This window comes from Ammospiza nelsoni, chromosome 11, assembly GCF_027579445.1.
Source record: "Ammospiza nelsoni isolate bAmmNel1 chromosome 11, bAmmNel1.pri, whole genome shotgun sequence".
NCBI lineage: Eukaryota > Metazoa > Chordata > Aves > Passeriformes > Passerellidae > Ammospiza > Ammospiza nelsoni.
Genome location: NC_080643.1, coordinates 14129524 through 14143520, shown reverse-complemented (window position 1 = coordinate 14143520; position 13997 = coordinate 14129524). Strand labels below are relative to the sequence as shown.

The window sequence follows — 13997 nt, the reverse complement described above, 5'->3', positions numbered from 1 at the left end:
AGTGGGGATGCCACCTCCCTCCAGCTCTGCCCAGCTCAGCAGAGCAGCTGGGACCCTCCTTCCCCCCTTCCCCTGCAGCTGGCACAAGCTGGGTTGCCCAGGCAGGGATAAAGCCCGAGCAGCAGGGATGCAGAGCCCCTGGGCAGCTCTTTGGCTCAGCTGAGGGCTGTGGGGGCAGCTCCCACCCACAGCCCACTCCCCACCATGGGACAGGATGGCACAATTGGCAAAAGGACAAGTCAGCAATGCACCAGCCACCAGTGAGGAAAAGCATCCACTTTATTACAGATCCCAAAGTGCCCGTGGCACTGCCAGGAGGACCACATTTACACAGGATGTTTTCATTGCTCAGCAAGGGGAAGAGAAGAGGGGAACACACCCAACTGACCCAACTCACAGCTCTTTGGTGCTAGAAAATGTGGTGGTGCAGCAGAGAGAAGCTGTGGGTGAGAGGGGCACCAGCAGAGACGAGGGGGGACATCTCTGACATCCACCACCATCCCCCAGACACCTGCAAGGATACTGCCACGTGCCTGGACACACACACACAGAGCAAATGCATTTCATGTCCCCCCAGCCTGCACCTAACCCTGCGCCACCAAGCACCACAGAAATCCCCCCCCCCCACCTCCCAGCACCCCCAAAAACAGTCAAACACCCTTTCTGCAAAGAGGGAGAGCAGGTCCTGGGGGGAATCAGCAGCCAAAATCTCTTGGCTGGAGAGGAAGGAGGTGGGAAAGGCAACTGGTTCCCATAACTCAGATCCCGGTGGGAGGTGAGGCAGCCGGGTCTCTCTTCACTCCTCTCCTCTCTCAGCAGCAATGGGCTCCTTGGTCCACTTGTCTGTGAGCTCCTGGCTGCCCGCGTCAGGCAGCAGCCCCGGGGCTCCCTCCCCGTCGCCGGCAGCCTCCAGGTCCAGCTCCTCGAAGGAGGAGCCGCTGGCTCCGGACTCGCTGTAGCTGTGCTCGCTGCGCGTGTCCGCCTCCTCCCGGCCGCGGCTGCCGGCCAGGGGCAGCAGGATGGACGTGGCCACCGACGTGTCCCTGCTGTCAGTTGTGGCCTCCACGCTGATGGAGCTCGTCTCGCTCATGGTGTCCACCCCTGGGATGGAGAGAGAATGGGGAACAGTGAGTGCTGTGGGAAGATGGGGCCACAGCCTTCGAAGCCACCAGAAGCCTCTGAGCTATCAGAGACCAGCTCCTACCTCTTGTCCCTCCTATGCCTTTGAGACATGACCAAGTCAAGCGTGGGCTGAGCTCAAACTGCTCCCTGAAATCAGGAACCCCCAAACAAGCACCAGCCTCCAGCCATACCTTGACCTGGCCACACCATGGCCCCACAGCCACTCCTTGTGCACACAGCAAGGACCTGCCAAGCACTTCCTTGGGGAGAATGCAAGCCTTTCTCTGACCTGGCACCAGCAATGAGACAAAGGGCAGGAAGGACACTGTGCTGTGAGGGTGGTGTGAAGCTACAGCACTGTTTAAACACTCAAGGGGATGATGGTACAAGTGCAAATACTCAAATGTCCTGCTGTCAGGAGCAGGTATGGATGTCCAGCCTCATGCCAGGGCATCCTGGTGCCTCCAGCACCTGACAGGTTGCTCCCACTCCCTCCATGGCTCCCCCAGAGCCGGCAGCCCTGGCAGCAGTGTGAAGATAGGCAGGGGAGCAGCAGACAGGTCTCGGGGTGCCAGAGGACAGGGGAAACCTTCCCAGCTCATTCTGTGCTTCTGCACATGACCTGGCTGCTAGCCAACCCCATCTCATGGCCAGGCCCCCGGGGCTGTCCCTGCCTGCCCAGGTGGGGCCCTTGGCCCAGCTCCCCCTCCCCAGATCCTGCCTCATTAGCTCCATCGACAATACAATTAAGGAGTCCACAAGGAGAGGAATGTGTCAGATTGAGACCAGCAGCTCGGCGCTGTTGCCAGAGCAACCAGCCAGGAGACAAAACCCTCCTGTCTGTTAAACATTAATTATTGTTAATTATGACATCACAGATCCACGTGGTTTATTATGACATCACAGATCCTCATTGTTAATTACAATACAGGCTTCCATCATGGCCCTGCCTGCTCTATCTCCTCCCTGCCTGCCTTGCATCAGTGGGAAGTGAGTGCCAGGCTCTGTCACTTCCCAGCACCTCCATCCATGCTGGACTGAACACCCCTGTTGAGGATCATGCCCAACACCAGAAGGGAAACCAGGAGGAGCAGCAGCACTCCTGGAGGACTGGGGCCTGCCACCAGCAGGGCTGGGAAGTGGCAAAGGGGAGCATCACCATCCTAGATGGGAGAGGAGAGCCCTTTTCTCCACACTGTCTCCTGCTGGTGCAGCTCCATCCTCAGCTGCTGCCATGGGGCTGCCTTGGGCTCCCACAGGAGTTTCCAGCCTCCCCCAGCTCCTGCAGCCAGGCTGCCCGAGGCTGGGCTGCTTGCTCTCCAGCAGCTGTGTGGCAGCCACTGATCTCCTGAAGGAGATTCACCAAGGAGGGAACTTTCCTTCCAAACATCCTTGAAACCTTTTTCTGCGCTGTTTTTCTTCCCAGCCTGGGCAGCTGCCAGCAGAGCTGCTTGTAAATGGCAGAACTCTGCCTCCTGAGCAGCATCATCATCATCCCACGGCCCTGAGAGCCGCCTGAGTGACGGCTGCTCCCAGGACCCAGCAGTGGCAGCAGGATGAGGGGCAGCCAGAAAAGATCCACAGACACAGTGCTTCATCCCACCTGGATGGCTTCATCCTGGAAAGGAACCTGAGCCTCACCCTCTCACCTTGGCAATGCTTTGGGCAGCTGGCACAAACCGAGCCCTCAGCCCAGGCAATGCCAGCTGACCCCTCCCATGGAAAGGAGGAAAAAACCACTGCCCACTGACACACACTGCCTTTGCTGCAGCATCAGGGAGCAGCTGACATGGAAACTACATTTACTCTAAGTTAAAAAGGATGTTGTGCTCGCTGAAGGGGACAGCAGCCACTGAGTGGGCAGCAGGAAGGTGGGAGATGCTGTCCTGTCCCACCTGACAGGAGCTCAGCAGGGCACTGGGTCAGCAGGGAGCCTCTGGGAAGACTGAGAGCTGTGGGGGATGAAAGGGAGATGAAGACCCTGAGCCTTGAAGACAAATTAGGGTTTGCAAGGTCTTTAGTGGTCATCTGAAAAGAAGAAATAATCTGATTTGGCCAAATTGGTGGCCTGAGGTGGCATGGACATGTTCCCACCATGGCTTCATGACAGCTCATATCATGTGTGGCCATCTTGTGTCCCTCTAAGATCCCAGGGGACAGGAGTGACATCAGCCCCCCAAGCAGTGCCCTTCCTGCTCAGCACCTCTCCCCTGGCACCCCAGGGAACATTTTGGCTCCGAATTTGTCATGTAACCCCATGACACAGGGCAAAGAAGCTCCTGAGGAGAGGAGCAGCAGCTTAGGAAGAAGAAGACAGGGATGAAGCTGACCTACACACTGCTCCAAGCCACCACTGTGGGAAAGCTCTGCTGTCCTTGCTCTCATGGCCACCTTCCTGTCCCTTGCTCCAAGGGTGACAATAAATCCAGTCCTGTTTCCCTTCAGCCAGGCACTTTGTCACTGCTCTGTCACTTCTGATCATGTTCGAGCAGCCTCAGCTGGCAAATCTGCCCAGTTCAGCAGCCTCGCTCTCCCCTGCACAGGAAAGGGTGGCTCTGGCACGGCCCCTGAGCCTGGCCAGGATAAATGTCTGGGGTGGGCAGGGCAGCAGAGCTGCTGCTGCCAGGGACCATGTGGGGCCAGCTGTGGCAGGGGAACGTGGCAGGAACACCCAGCTGTCCTAACAGGGAGGCCAGGCAGGCAGGGCAAGGGGCTCTGAGAGGGCAACCAGAGCCCTGGGGGAGGGCAAGTAGGGATCCAGCCCCCATCTAACAGCTCACCCTTCCAGCAGCTGTTACACCCACTTGTCCATCCTCCCACACACCTTGTTTGTCCTCCCATGGCCCATTCCTTGCATCCACCTTCCCAAGGCTGGTCCTTACACCAGGAACCAGTCCAGCACCCTGATCCAGCATGGCTGTTCCCTCTGGCACTCTGTGAGGCAGCAGCCATCCTCTATTGAAACTCACCCCTGACCTTGCTCCGTCAAGGATGGCAGAGCCATCCCACTGCACTCTCACTCAGCAGGAACATGGGACCCAGGAGTTTTCATTTGGGAAACAGAGGCAGAGCCTGGGCTGAAGCCATGGCAGGGTGTTAAGGAGTCCCCAAAAGCCAGGAAGAAGGGGTATCAAGCAGCCAACTCCAAGAGACCAGCCAGGGATGGGTGCAATGGGAACCACTCACCCCACACTGCCAATGAGCCTGGTGGGGAGCTGCCTCCCCAGACAGCTCAGCCCTGTGCCATACCAGGCACTGACACTCCCAAATCCAGAATGAGGGCAAGCACCACCCTGTGCCACACTGAGGCTGAGCAGGGCTCCACTCCTGGTGCTCCTGGGCCCTTTCCTTCCCCTCATTCCATCAAACATTCATCACCCCTAATACAGTGTGCTGCCAGGGGGCACAGCTCGTCCATGACTGCTGAAGCTCACACACAAGCCACCAGGAGAGGGACTGGGCCCTTCCCAGGATGCAGAGCAGGCAGGAACAGGCAGGGCTCTCTGAAGGATGGAAGCAAGCAAGGATGAGGCAGAACACACCAGGAAAGTTGCTCCTCTGTGGCACTGGAGCTCAGCGTGTGATGCCATCAGTTGTACCTGAATGCCGTGGGACAGACTCTGCCCCATGAAAATGAGCACCTGAGGTTCTGGGCAAAGCCACATGCTCGGGAACCATCTGTGTTCATGCCAGCCCGTGTGGAGAGGCTGCTTTAGTTTGCTTCCACCTTCCAGGCGCAGCAGCGGTGTCAGTGCAGAGCGCTGGGAGGGAGCTCGCAGCCAGGACCCGCCCCAGACAACAATTAAATACAAAACAACTGATCCTGATTGACACTGCCCCCTGCAGACCCATCAGCCGCCTTCAGAAAACGCTCCCTGTCTTTCCAATGACCCTGAGCATGGCGAATAAGGGACGGAATTGGTGCAGAGGCAGCCACAGCCCCCGGCCCCTGCCCTGTGTGTTGAGTGTGTGTGTCCTCAGCAGAGCTGGCAGTACCCTGGCACAGAAAGCAGAGAGCCCAGACCATGTCCCACAGCCTTTGTGCCACCTGCTCACAGCCACAGGCACCCAGCACCTCCCAGGGTGAGCTCAGGAGCAAGGACAGCAGGTGACAGCCTAAGTGGAGAGATGTGCTCCAAGGTCAGGAGGCTCGAGAAAACAAATCCAAGCTTTTCTTACACTTCCAAGTCGCTTGGTAGCGTCTGGCACCAGCCACAGTGACAGGTGAGGAGAAATGGCAACACCTTCCACTGGAAACTTCTCAAGTCTTTAATTCAAAGAAAGCAAAATCCAGCTGCTGGTGGGGAGTTTCTTGAGCTGTGACTGACCAATGGTGTGCTCACACAGAGTGTTACTCAACATGATGTCCATGCTGAAATCACACTCAGTGCCCTTATCTCAGTATTTTGGGAGGGGGAAAGAGGAGGCTTCCTTTGCTACCACATGAGGACACATAGGCCAAAGCTTCTGTGCACAGAGCAGCCTCAGCTACCTTTGGGAGAGGAAATAGGGCTCAGAGCCTTCCCAGTCTCCACTTATCCACTGAGGCACAACGGGGTATCAAAGCCCCACACCTGGATTTGTGCAGCTCTGGGACAGCCAGAGGATCTGAGAGCCACCATCAGGGACTGCCACCTGCCCCCACTGTCCCAGGAGCACTTCCTGAGCCTCCAGCGGAGCAGGACCATTTGAAACATCCATTCAAACCTGAGAAGGATCAAGAAATAACCCAAATACAAGCAACTGGGGTTGAGCAGAGATCATATTGACAGGCAGATGGGGACATTGCTGTGCCCACCCTCCAATTGGCAGAGGAAAGCTTGAAAACTGTCATAGACATCCGGGGATCTCCTGGGTCACCAAGATCTCATGTCCATCGTGCCTGTTGAAGGGGCTGTGACTAAGCAGAGCTTGCTTCCTGCCCAGGGAGGAAGGCTAAAAAGGATGGGAAAAGAGGCTTCTCTTTCTCCAACTCAGGGGTGGTTACACAGATCCCAGCACATAAAATTGTTGGGAAGGGAGGATCAGACTCATTCCATAAGGTGTAATCTTCATGGGACCACCAAATCCCTCAGGCAGGAGCTGCACAAGCCACCCATAGGCTTGCCAGAGCAAGGATGTGACACCCCATCAGATGTGGTTGTGCCACTGTGCCCAGCAGTGACAATCACAGTACAACATCCAAGCCCAGCTCTTTAGTCTCACAGGCAGGGCCAACCTCATAGGTATTATTATAATTTGAAGTTGGTTTTGTGCAGACTCAGCAGATGGCACTGCATCAGATTGCACTGACAAAAGTTCATCTTTGTGCCTGGAAGGGAAGGGTGGTGGAAGAGCTGGCCCAGAGCTGCTGCTGGGGACCCCGGCCCAGAGTGAGAAAGTCCAGGGTAATTTGCCTTCTAAAACTGGGAAGATCTTCCTAGCCCTTCTTCCAGCAGGGCAGGGGACTCCCCACTGTGGGCATGCTGGCAGTGGCACCCCAGGGAAAGCAGTGAGAGCCACAGGGCAGTGGCTGCTCTGAGCACCCCTGGCTGTCTGTGGGACCTTGCACCCCCTGAGCAGGCACATGAGCACACACAGCTATGGAGGCACCACCCTCGAGCTGCTTTTGCTCCCATGGATCCTGCCATCCCTCTCCAAACCAAGGGGAAGCTGTCAGAGTGAGTGGCCTTTGGGTACCTCTGCTCAAGCAGGGCTGGTGCTGCCCCAACACAAGGCAGACAAAGAGGAGAAGAGCCAAGTGATCACCGTGCTAACAGGGGCCCTGGAAGGGCTGGGAAACAGCTCCAATTATACTCCTCATTGCAACACTAAATGGACACAGCTCCCAGAAAGCAATTCCCAGGCTTGCTTTTATGTGATTAAGAATTAAAGTGACCCAAACCTGGAGATGTGCTGAAGCAAATGACCCAAGTGCCCGCGAGGCGAGCACAGCCCTCATGTTTTTTTCATGCCCATTACACAAGTGTGGCCAACCCGTGGGGCAGGAGGGAGGCCCCTGCCAGCAGCCAACTCAGATGTGCTGTCCAGTGCCTGGGAATGCTTGGACAGCCAGCTCTTACATCTCACAGGCACGGGAGCATGTGGGCTGCTGAAGGCAAGCAGCATTTTGGGTTACTATAGCACTGCTGCTCTGCGCCTACAGCCATTGTGGTCCCTTCCTGTATGAATACATCCAGGCTCCAACAAATCTTGCTGAGCAGATGCTCCCAGGCAACTCCACCACGAGCTACAGCAACCTGGTATTTAAGCTCTTTGCAATCCCAACATGTAACAGATGAAGATGAGATCAAGGAAGATGTATATGACAAAAACAAGCCCAGCTGCAACTAAAAGCTGTGAGATCCAGCTCTGTGCTAACAACAGTGGGTTAACCCAAAACTGCAAGGGTTCCTGGGTGCTCCCCAAGGCATGCCATGATATCTCAGATCCCTAGGGATCAGCACAGGGTGAGGGGAAGAGGTGTGCTGAGACTCTGGCTGGGTACCAGGTGGGCACAGGCCAGTCAGTCCCTCTCTGCCCAGGCAGCAGGACTGGGGACACCAGGACCCCAGCTCTGTGAGGGATGATGAAGATGGAGCCTGTGCACAAGCCATGGATACCTGTGATGTCTGTCTGGGCGTCCTCAGCCACAGCTGCAGCAGCCCTGCTCTTCCTCTCCAGTTCTTTCATTTCAGGCACATAGAAGTCTCCTTGGCGGGCAAGGGGACACACGAAGTAGATGCGGTCCTGCTTGTAGATCTCGATCCGGGGGTGGGCACACAGCTTCCTCTCCTGGAAGACACAAAGCAGCCATGGGCAGGGATGTGTCCTTGCCCCCCACCCCAGCAGCTGCCCCACCACAGTGACCTGCCAGCCAGGTCAGCCTGGTCCTCTTTGCCCACAGGTGTGGAGACCTAGTGAGGAGCAGAGGGTGCCATCCCAAACCATGGTGCTGCTTTCCCTACCACAGCAGCACCAGGTACCAGGGCAGGCAGGTTTGGCCCTGAAGGTAAGCAGCCAGCTGGGCTCCAGGAGATGCTGAAGACCCCCAGCTCAGCCTTGGGTTTGATGTGCTTATTTTGGGCTGGAGCGAGAGGTTTTGGGGAGCCAGGCAGCTGCTTCACACAGACCTGCCAGATCTCCAGCTCCTGCTGGCAGCACAGCCCCACAAACAGCACAGCCCCACGAGCAGCACAGCCCCATGAACAGGCACTTCTCTGCTAATTAATATAATCCAGAGCCGACAGCTCCAGCAGCTCCTTTAAGAACCACGAGGGCAGGGGGAGTGGGAGATGAATCCCTGGTATTTCAGACAAGTCCCCCTCCTCCTTTTCCTCACCCCAGCTCCCCCTGGCAATGCCCCTCAAGACCCCAGGCTGTCGGGGCCCCCTGACAGGGGCTGAGCCGGGGCTCTGGGGACTCCTGGGGTGCCAGGGCTGGGTGAGGAGCAGCTGGACCCTCCTGCCACCCCCTCCTCGCCCGCCCGCCCGCCAGCTGCTCGCTGGCAGAGGGGGCGGCTGATTACAAGCCGGGTGAGAAAGGAGAGTCTCTCTTTAGCGGGTTTTCTTTTTCTTTCTTTCCCCTTTTCAAATCACTGACAGCTTTTATTTAACCCTGCAACCACCTTAGTTAACATCCTCCTCCTCCTGCTCCTCCTCCTCCCTGCCCCAGCTATTCTCTTCCTCCCTCTTGCCCTGATTATCCTCTTCTTCCTTGACCCAGTGATTTTCCTCTCTGCCTCAACTATTCTCCTCTGTCATGGCCTGTTGGTGTGGCTTGTTTGCACATCCTCCAGCAGGGTCCACATCCCTCTGGGGCTCTCTGTTGCCAGAGCTGGCCCCACACCAAGAATGAGCTCTATGGACACATCAATCATGACCTTAGAAAAACCTGACTCCTTTCAGCCCTGGGGATGGATGAATGTGATTTAAGAATCATTTATTTCCCAGACTAATGCTGGCACCAGGCAGGATCCACAACAGACATGAGCCAACACTGACCCTCTCCTGGTGCTGGCAGCTGTACCACCTGAAGAGCCACCTTCACACTGCCAGGATGCTGTACCAGAAATACAGGCAGAAATCCCACAGGAGCAGTTTTTGGGTCCATTTTCCTGGGAAAGCCTGCAGGATCTGGCAATGCAGAGGCCCAGTTTACCCAGAAACACCTCAGTGGCAGGAACATGACCCCAAGAGAAGCTTCACCTGTCCCATCCCAATGCCTCCCAGCCTGAATTTCAGCAGTGCCTCCTCCAGCCGAGGAGGAACCACATTTCCTATCCCATGCTGCAGGGACACGCAGGGACGCAGGCGGGCTTCCAAGGCACTTGGAGTTTGGAGTTCCCACTTGCAGGCAGGTGAAACACTGGGGCCTGCAGATCAAAACTGCATTAAATAACAACAAGCTGGGTTGTTTTTAGCAGCAGAGCAGAGGCGGCTCACATCACTGCTGCTTTTTCAGCAGCAAGGCAGACAGGAGCCCTCCCCGCCACTCTGCCCCTTGCTCTGCCAACCACAAGCCCATCCACCAACCCCCAGCTCAGCTCCCTAATTTAGGTTACTGCAACACACACCAGAGATAGGTACCTCCAGGATTTGCAGGGTTTTTTGGACAAATCCAGTTGGCCCTCCATCACTTCATGCAGACAAGGACAACTCAAAGGATCTTAGAGCAAAGAGACTTTCATTAACTTCATGTGACATCTCCAACCAGTCCAGATCCTCAGGGCTCCAGTCTGGCCTTCAAGACATCCCAAGCTGACTTTCCAAACCCCCTCCTAAGGTTCCAAAAGAATGGATCTGGGACATACCCTCTCCATACAATCTACTCTACACTGCTACAACTTCCAATTATACAAGCATAGCAGTGGCACCCCCAAAACACAAACAACACCCCCTCTTGCCCATACAAAATGTGGGAATCTTGGCTTTTTAAGGAATAAAAATGTGCACGTGAATGAAGAGCAGGACTGGCTCTTGAGCCAAATGCTGCTTCACACTCAAGGTTATCCTACAAGAGAGACAAGGGTGTTCCACCCTGCCAGGAGCAGCTCTGTGTCCCTGAAGCCAGACCAGCCCAGGTGTCCAGCCCAAAGCCCATGGCTGGGGACCATGGTGGGACCATGCCAAAGTGGCTGGACACTCCCTGTCAATACCCATGCCTGCCTCATTAGGGACAGCTGCAATACTTGATTTCTTCCCAGTTCATCCAGGGTTTTCCCAAAATGAAATGGAGGGAAACCAGAGCCTGAGAGTGCTAGTTTATGTCTGTAAAAATTAAGCTGGAAGCCAGGCTATTGAGCTGGCCTCTGCTTCTCTGCTTCTTCCCAGAGAAACCCAGCCTGTGGCAGGGCTGCTGCAGAGCTCAGCACTGGCAGGTGGGCTCAGGAGAGCACAATGTCCCCAAGGAGGAGCAGGGATGTTGCACCTGGGGATGCTGTCCTGTCCAGCCTGGATGAGGCTGCATAAAGGCTTGAGAAATGAGCCATGAGGTGGGGAGCCATGACAATGGAAATGGATAAGGGGATCATCTAAAGGGGGTGGGATATCAGCCCTGTGATCATACCAAAGGAGATTAGGAAGCAGGCAGAGGCCAGGCAAGAATAGTGCAGCAAAGTGCAAAAGAGGCTGGTGACACAGTGAGTTTGGGATTATCCCCATGGAGAGAAACACTGCAATGAAAAGAAACAACCCAGAGAGACTGGAGAGCAGAGCCCAAAGGCAAAGGTGTGGGAAGAGAGCAAATTAGCAAAGGCTCAACAACATGGCAAAACAACAGAAAGGCTCAACAGGCAGCATAACACTGCCACTGAGAAGGGAGCCCCTGGCTGGCTGTGCCACCAAGCCAACAGATGGAGCAGCAAGGGGAATGTGGAGTTTGCAAGGCAGAGCCCTCCAGTCAAATCCAAAGCAGTCTCACACGGGTGGAGGAGCTCAGTGAGAGCTGAACAGTGGGACACTGTCAGTGTCAGGCTGCTGGCTGTGACAACAGGACCAGTAAGTGGGGCAGGAAAGAGGACTTGTCCCTCTACAAGGTCGTGCAGTGCCACCTCCCTCCTCAGCCTCTGCCAGGAGCTCTCCCTTCCCATGGCCAGCAAAGACAGAGGCAGCAGTGCAGCATTCAGGGCTCATTTCTGTGCAGGACCCTCCCCATGGCACCTGAAACAGGGGATTGATTCATTGCACATAATCCATGCAGCCCATCTACACACACAAATGCACCCAGAGCCCACAAGTTCAGTTCTGACAGAAGAGCAGCTCCAGCACACTCCTGCCACATCAGACCCATGCTTCCCATGAAGCCAACTCCTTCTCAGCCCATCTGAGGAACGTGGTGGGGTGCTGCTCACCACCTTCTCGGGAGCAAGGCGTTACATAAGGGAAGACTCTTGCACTCCTCTTTCCCAGATGGAACAGCACCTCGCGCAATCTTTAACCTCGGGTTCCATATCACCTCCCACCACGTACTGACTGCAGGATTTCCTCCAGGTCACTCTCATCCTGCTAGGAATGGAGCATCCCCATGCCTCATGCATCAGAAAGGACAGGGTTATGCAATGACCAGGTTTTTGGGAGACCTTCCCCAGCAGCAGGAGGTGGCAGCTATTCATCAGTACAAATCCTCCTCCCCCTACTCGTCCATAAGGTCTCAATGTGTGTTCATGATATGGCTTGGGCACAGCCTCCCAGGGGGAAGAGGCCCCCACTTTCCTGGGTGAGCATGAGAGCAGTCCCAGGGCTGCAGAGGACATGACAAGGTGTCCGAGCCATGACCTGCAGTCATTAAAATCCAGGCAGAATTGTGCAAAGGCAGAAGGAGGTGGCAGGGTGCTCGTGTCACACCATGGCCCTCAGCACCTGCTGGGAAGCAGAAGATGAGCTGGGGCACTGCAGGGACTGTCTTTGTCATTCTGCCAGGTTCAACTGCTCAGGAATTCAAATGTCACCAACTGGATTTGCTTCATCTCCCACTGCTGCAAGAATGCATCTTGTTAGGAGACCACAAACGAGCCTTGTGGATGCTCTCTGGATCCTCGCCATGCACGGGCACGCTGGCAATCAGGCTCCAGCTGAACCCACAACACTTCCAGTGTTGCCAGGAAGGCAGTGGGGAGGCAGCTGCTGTCCTCACCCCACTTCACCCCACAGGTTCCCTGTCACCCTCGACTCCTTACTGTGACCTCTTGGAATCACTTACAAGGTGATTGTTAAGTCACACCAGCCTGCAGAGTCCCTGTTTCAGGACTGATGCTGTAGGAGCAGTTGAGGAGAGGCTTTTCATGCCACCACCAAGCTTCCTGCTGGAGCAGAGCTGGAGGTTGAGCTGTTCATGCTGCCCAGCAGCTCTTGGCTCCACTGCAGAGATGTCTACTTCATGTTCCAGCCACCTGTGTGCCATAGGAACACAGCCATTGCTTGTGCCTGGCACCCATCCCTGCCAGAGCACCTTCTGCCTGCAACACGTGAAAAACGTGCCTGTTAAACCCCAGCCAGGACTGGAAAAACCATGGGGAGCAAGCAACTGGTCACCCAGCAGATAAAAACCCTCTTCTCCCTTAGGGAAACCAGGCAGCCCCAAGCTGGAGGCACTGGGAAAGCCAACAGTGCTGACAGTGCAGGGTGCAGCCTCAGCATTGCCTGCTCTCTGCACAGAGCCAGTCCAGAGAACTTCCCAGAGGGGCCAATGGACATGTGGCCAGGAGGGCCAGACTCAAGGAGAAGCTCTGGGTTGTTCACAGGGATTGTCTAAACTTCATTTTGGCACAGTGTGCCAGTAAGTCAGTGCAACTGTGCCTAGAACCCTTGCTCCTGTTGTGAGAGGACGTGCTGCTGCCATTGCAGGGAAGCAGAAGGGCACATGGAGCTGGTCCCATCCACATCCTGGCTGTGACACTGGAGCAACACCAACCACATGAGGAGCTTTTCCACAGGCAGCTGGGCTCAGTCCCTTCCCTTTACTATGCTGCCACACCTGAAGAAGGGATAGATGGAGGGTGCAAACACACAGGGGGCTTGTGACCACCGTTGGGGACAGCTCCCTGTTGGGGGGGCTCACCAGCATCCCCCCAGCCAGCCAGGGCACCACCACAGCCTCAGTGCCACAAGGCTCCCCTTGCCTGTGCTGCTGGCACTGGGGCTGCTCTGGGCACTGCCAGCAAGTCAGCTGGCACCTGGGAGAGTGTGGGGAGACCCCCAGGAGACCCACCAGCCCTGTCCTCACACGCCAGACAACACAACTCCCCCACACCTTCTTCCAGCTGGAGGCAGCCATCCTCTCCATCTCCCAGCGATGGAGTCGGACGCTTCAGTCCCAGGGATTTTAAAGGAACAACAAAATTGCGTGGAGCTGAACGGCCCTAAATCAGTTGCTAAAATTAAAAGCTGAAACTGAGCCACCAGCTAGGACTGGGGGGAGCTGTGCTGTGTGCCACATCCTCCTCGCTTCCTCACACGCTCCATGCTCGGTGTGTCATCCCTGCTTATCTTAGAACACGGGTGCTAGGTAGTCCTGAGAGGCTTTGCAATTCATTTGCACAGCACTCAGCCCTCTTTGGTGTTCTCCTCCTTGCTGGGCCATCCTTCTGTCCCAGGCTCAGACTGGGAATGTCCCTGTTTCCATTCCTCTTTGCTCAGACAGCAGCTTGAGGTTAGACATTGCTTCAAGTCATCCACATGAGCTGATGAAAGCAAAGAAACAGAGGCACCCCTTCCCCCTGGGGTGAAGGGTCTCCTGGGCTGCACTACAAGTGGTGTGGACAGCAGCCTGAGGGGGATGTTTCCCCTCAGTTCTGCTCTTGTAATTCCACCTGGAATATTGCCTCCAGCTCTGGGGACCCCTGCATGAGACAGCCATGGACATGCCAGGGCAGGTCCAGAGGAGGCGACAGAAACAGT

At 55.9% G+C, this 13997-nt stretch overlaps 1 protein-coding gene across 1 annotated transcript in view; it reads right to left on the bottom strand.

Moving 5' to 3' along the window:
* Positions 1-261: 261 nt before the first annotated feature.
* The window catches only part of TEX264 (testis expressed 264, ER-phagy receptor), a 39416-nt gene continuing 25680 nt past the window's right edge, over positions 262-13997 (bottom strand). Inside the window, exons 5-6 of the mRNA XM_059480122.1 lie at positions 7725-7896; positions 262-1101 (exon numbers count right to left, since the gene is read on the bottom strand). Coding sequence (XP_059336105.1) covers positions 797-1101; positions 7725-7896 — 477 coding nt within the window. The 3' untranslated portion in view covers positions 262-796. The remainder of the gene's footprint in view (positions 1102-7724; positions 7897-13997) is intronic.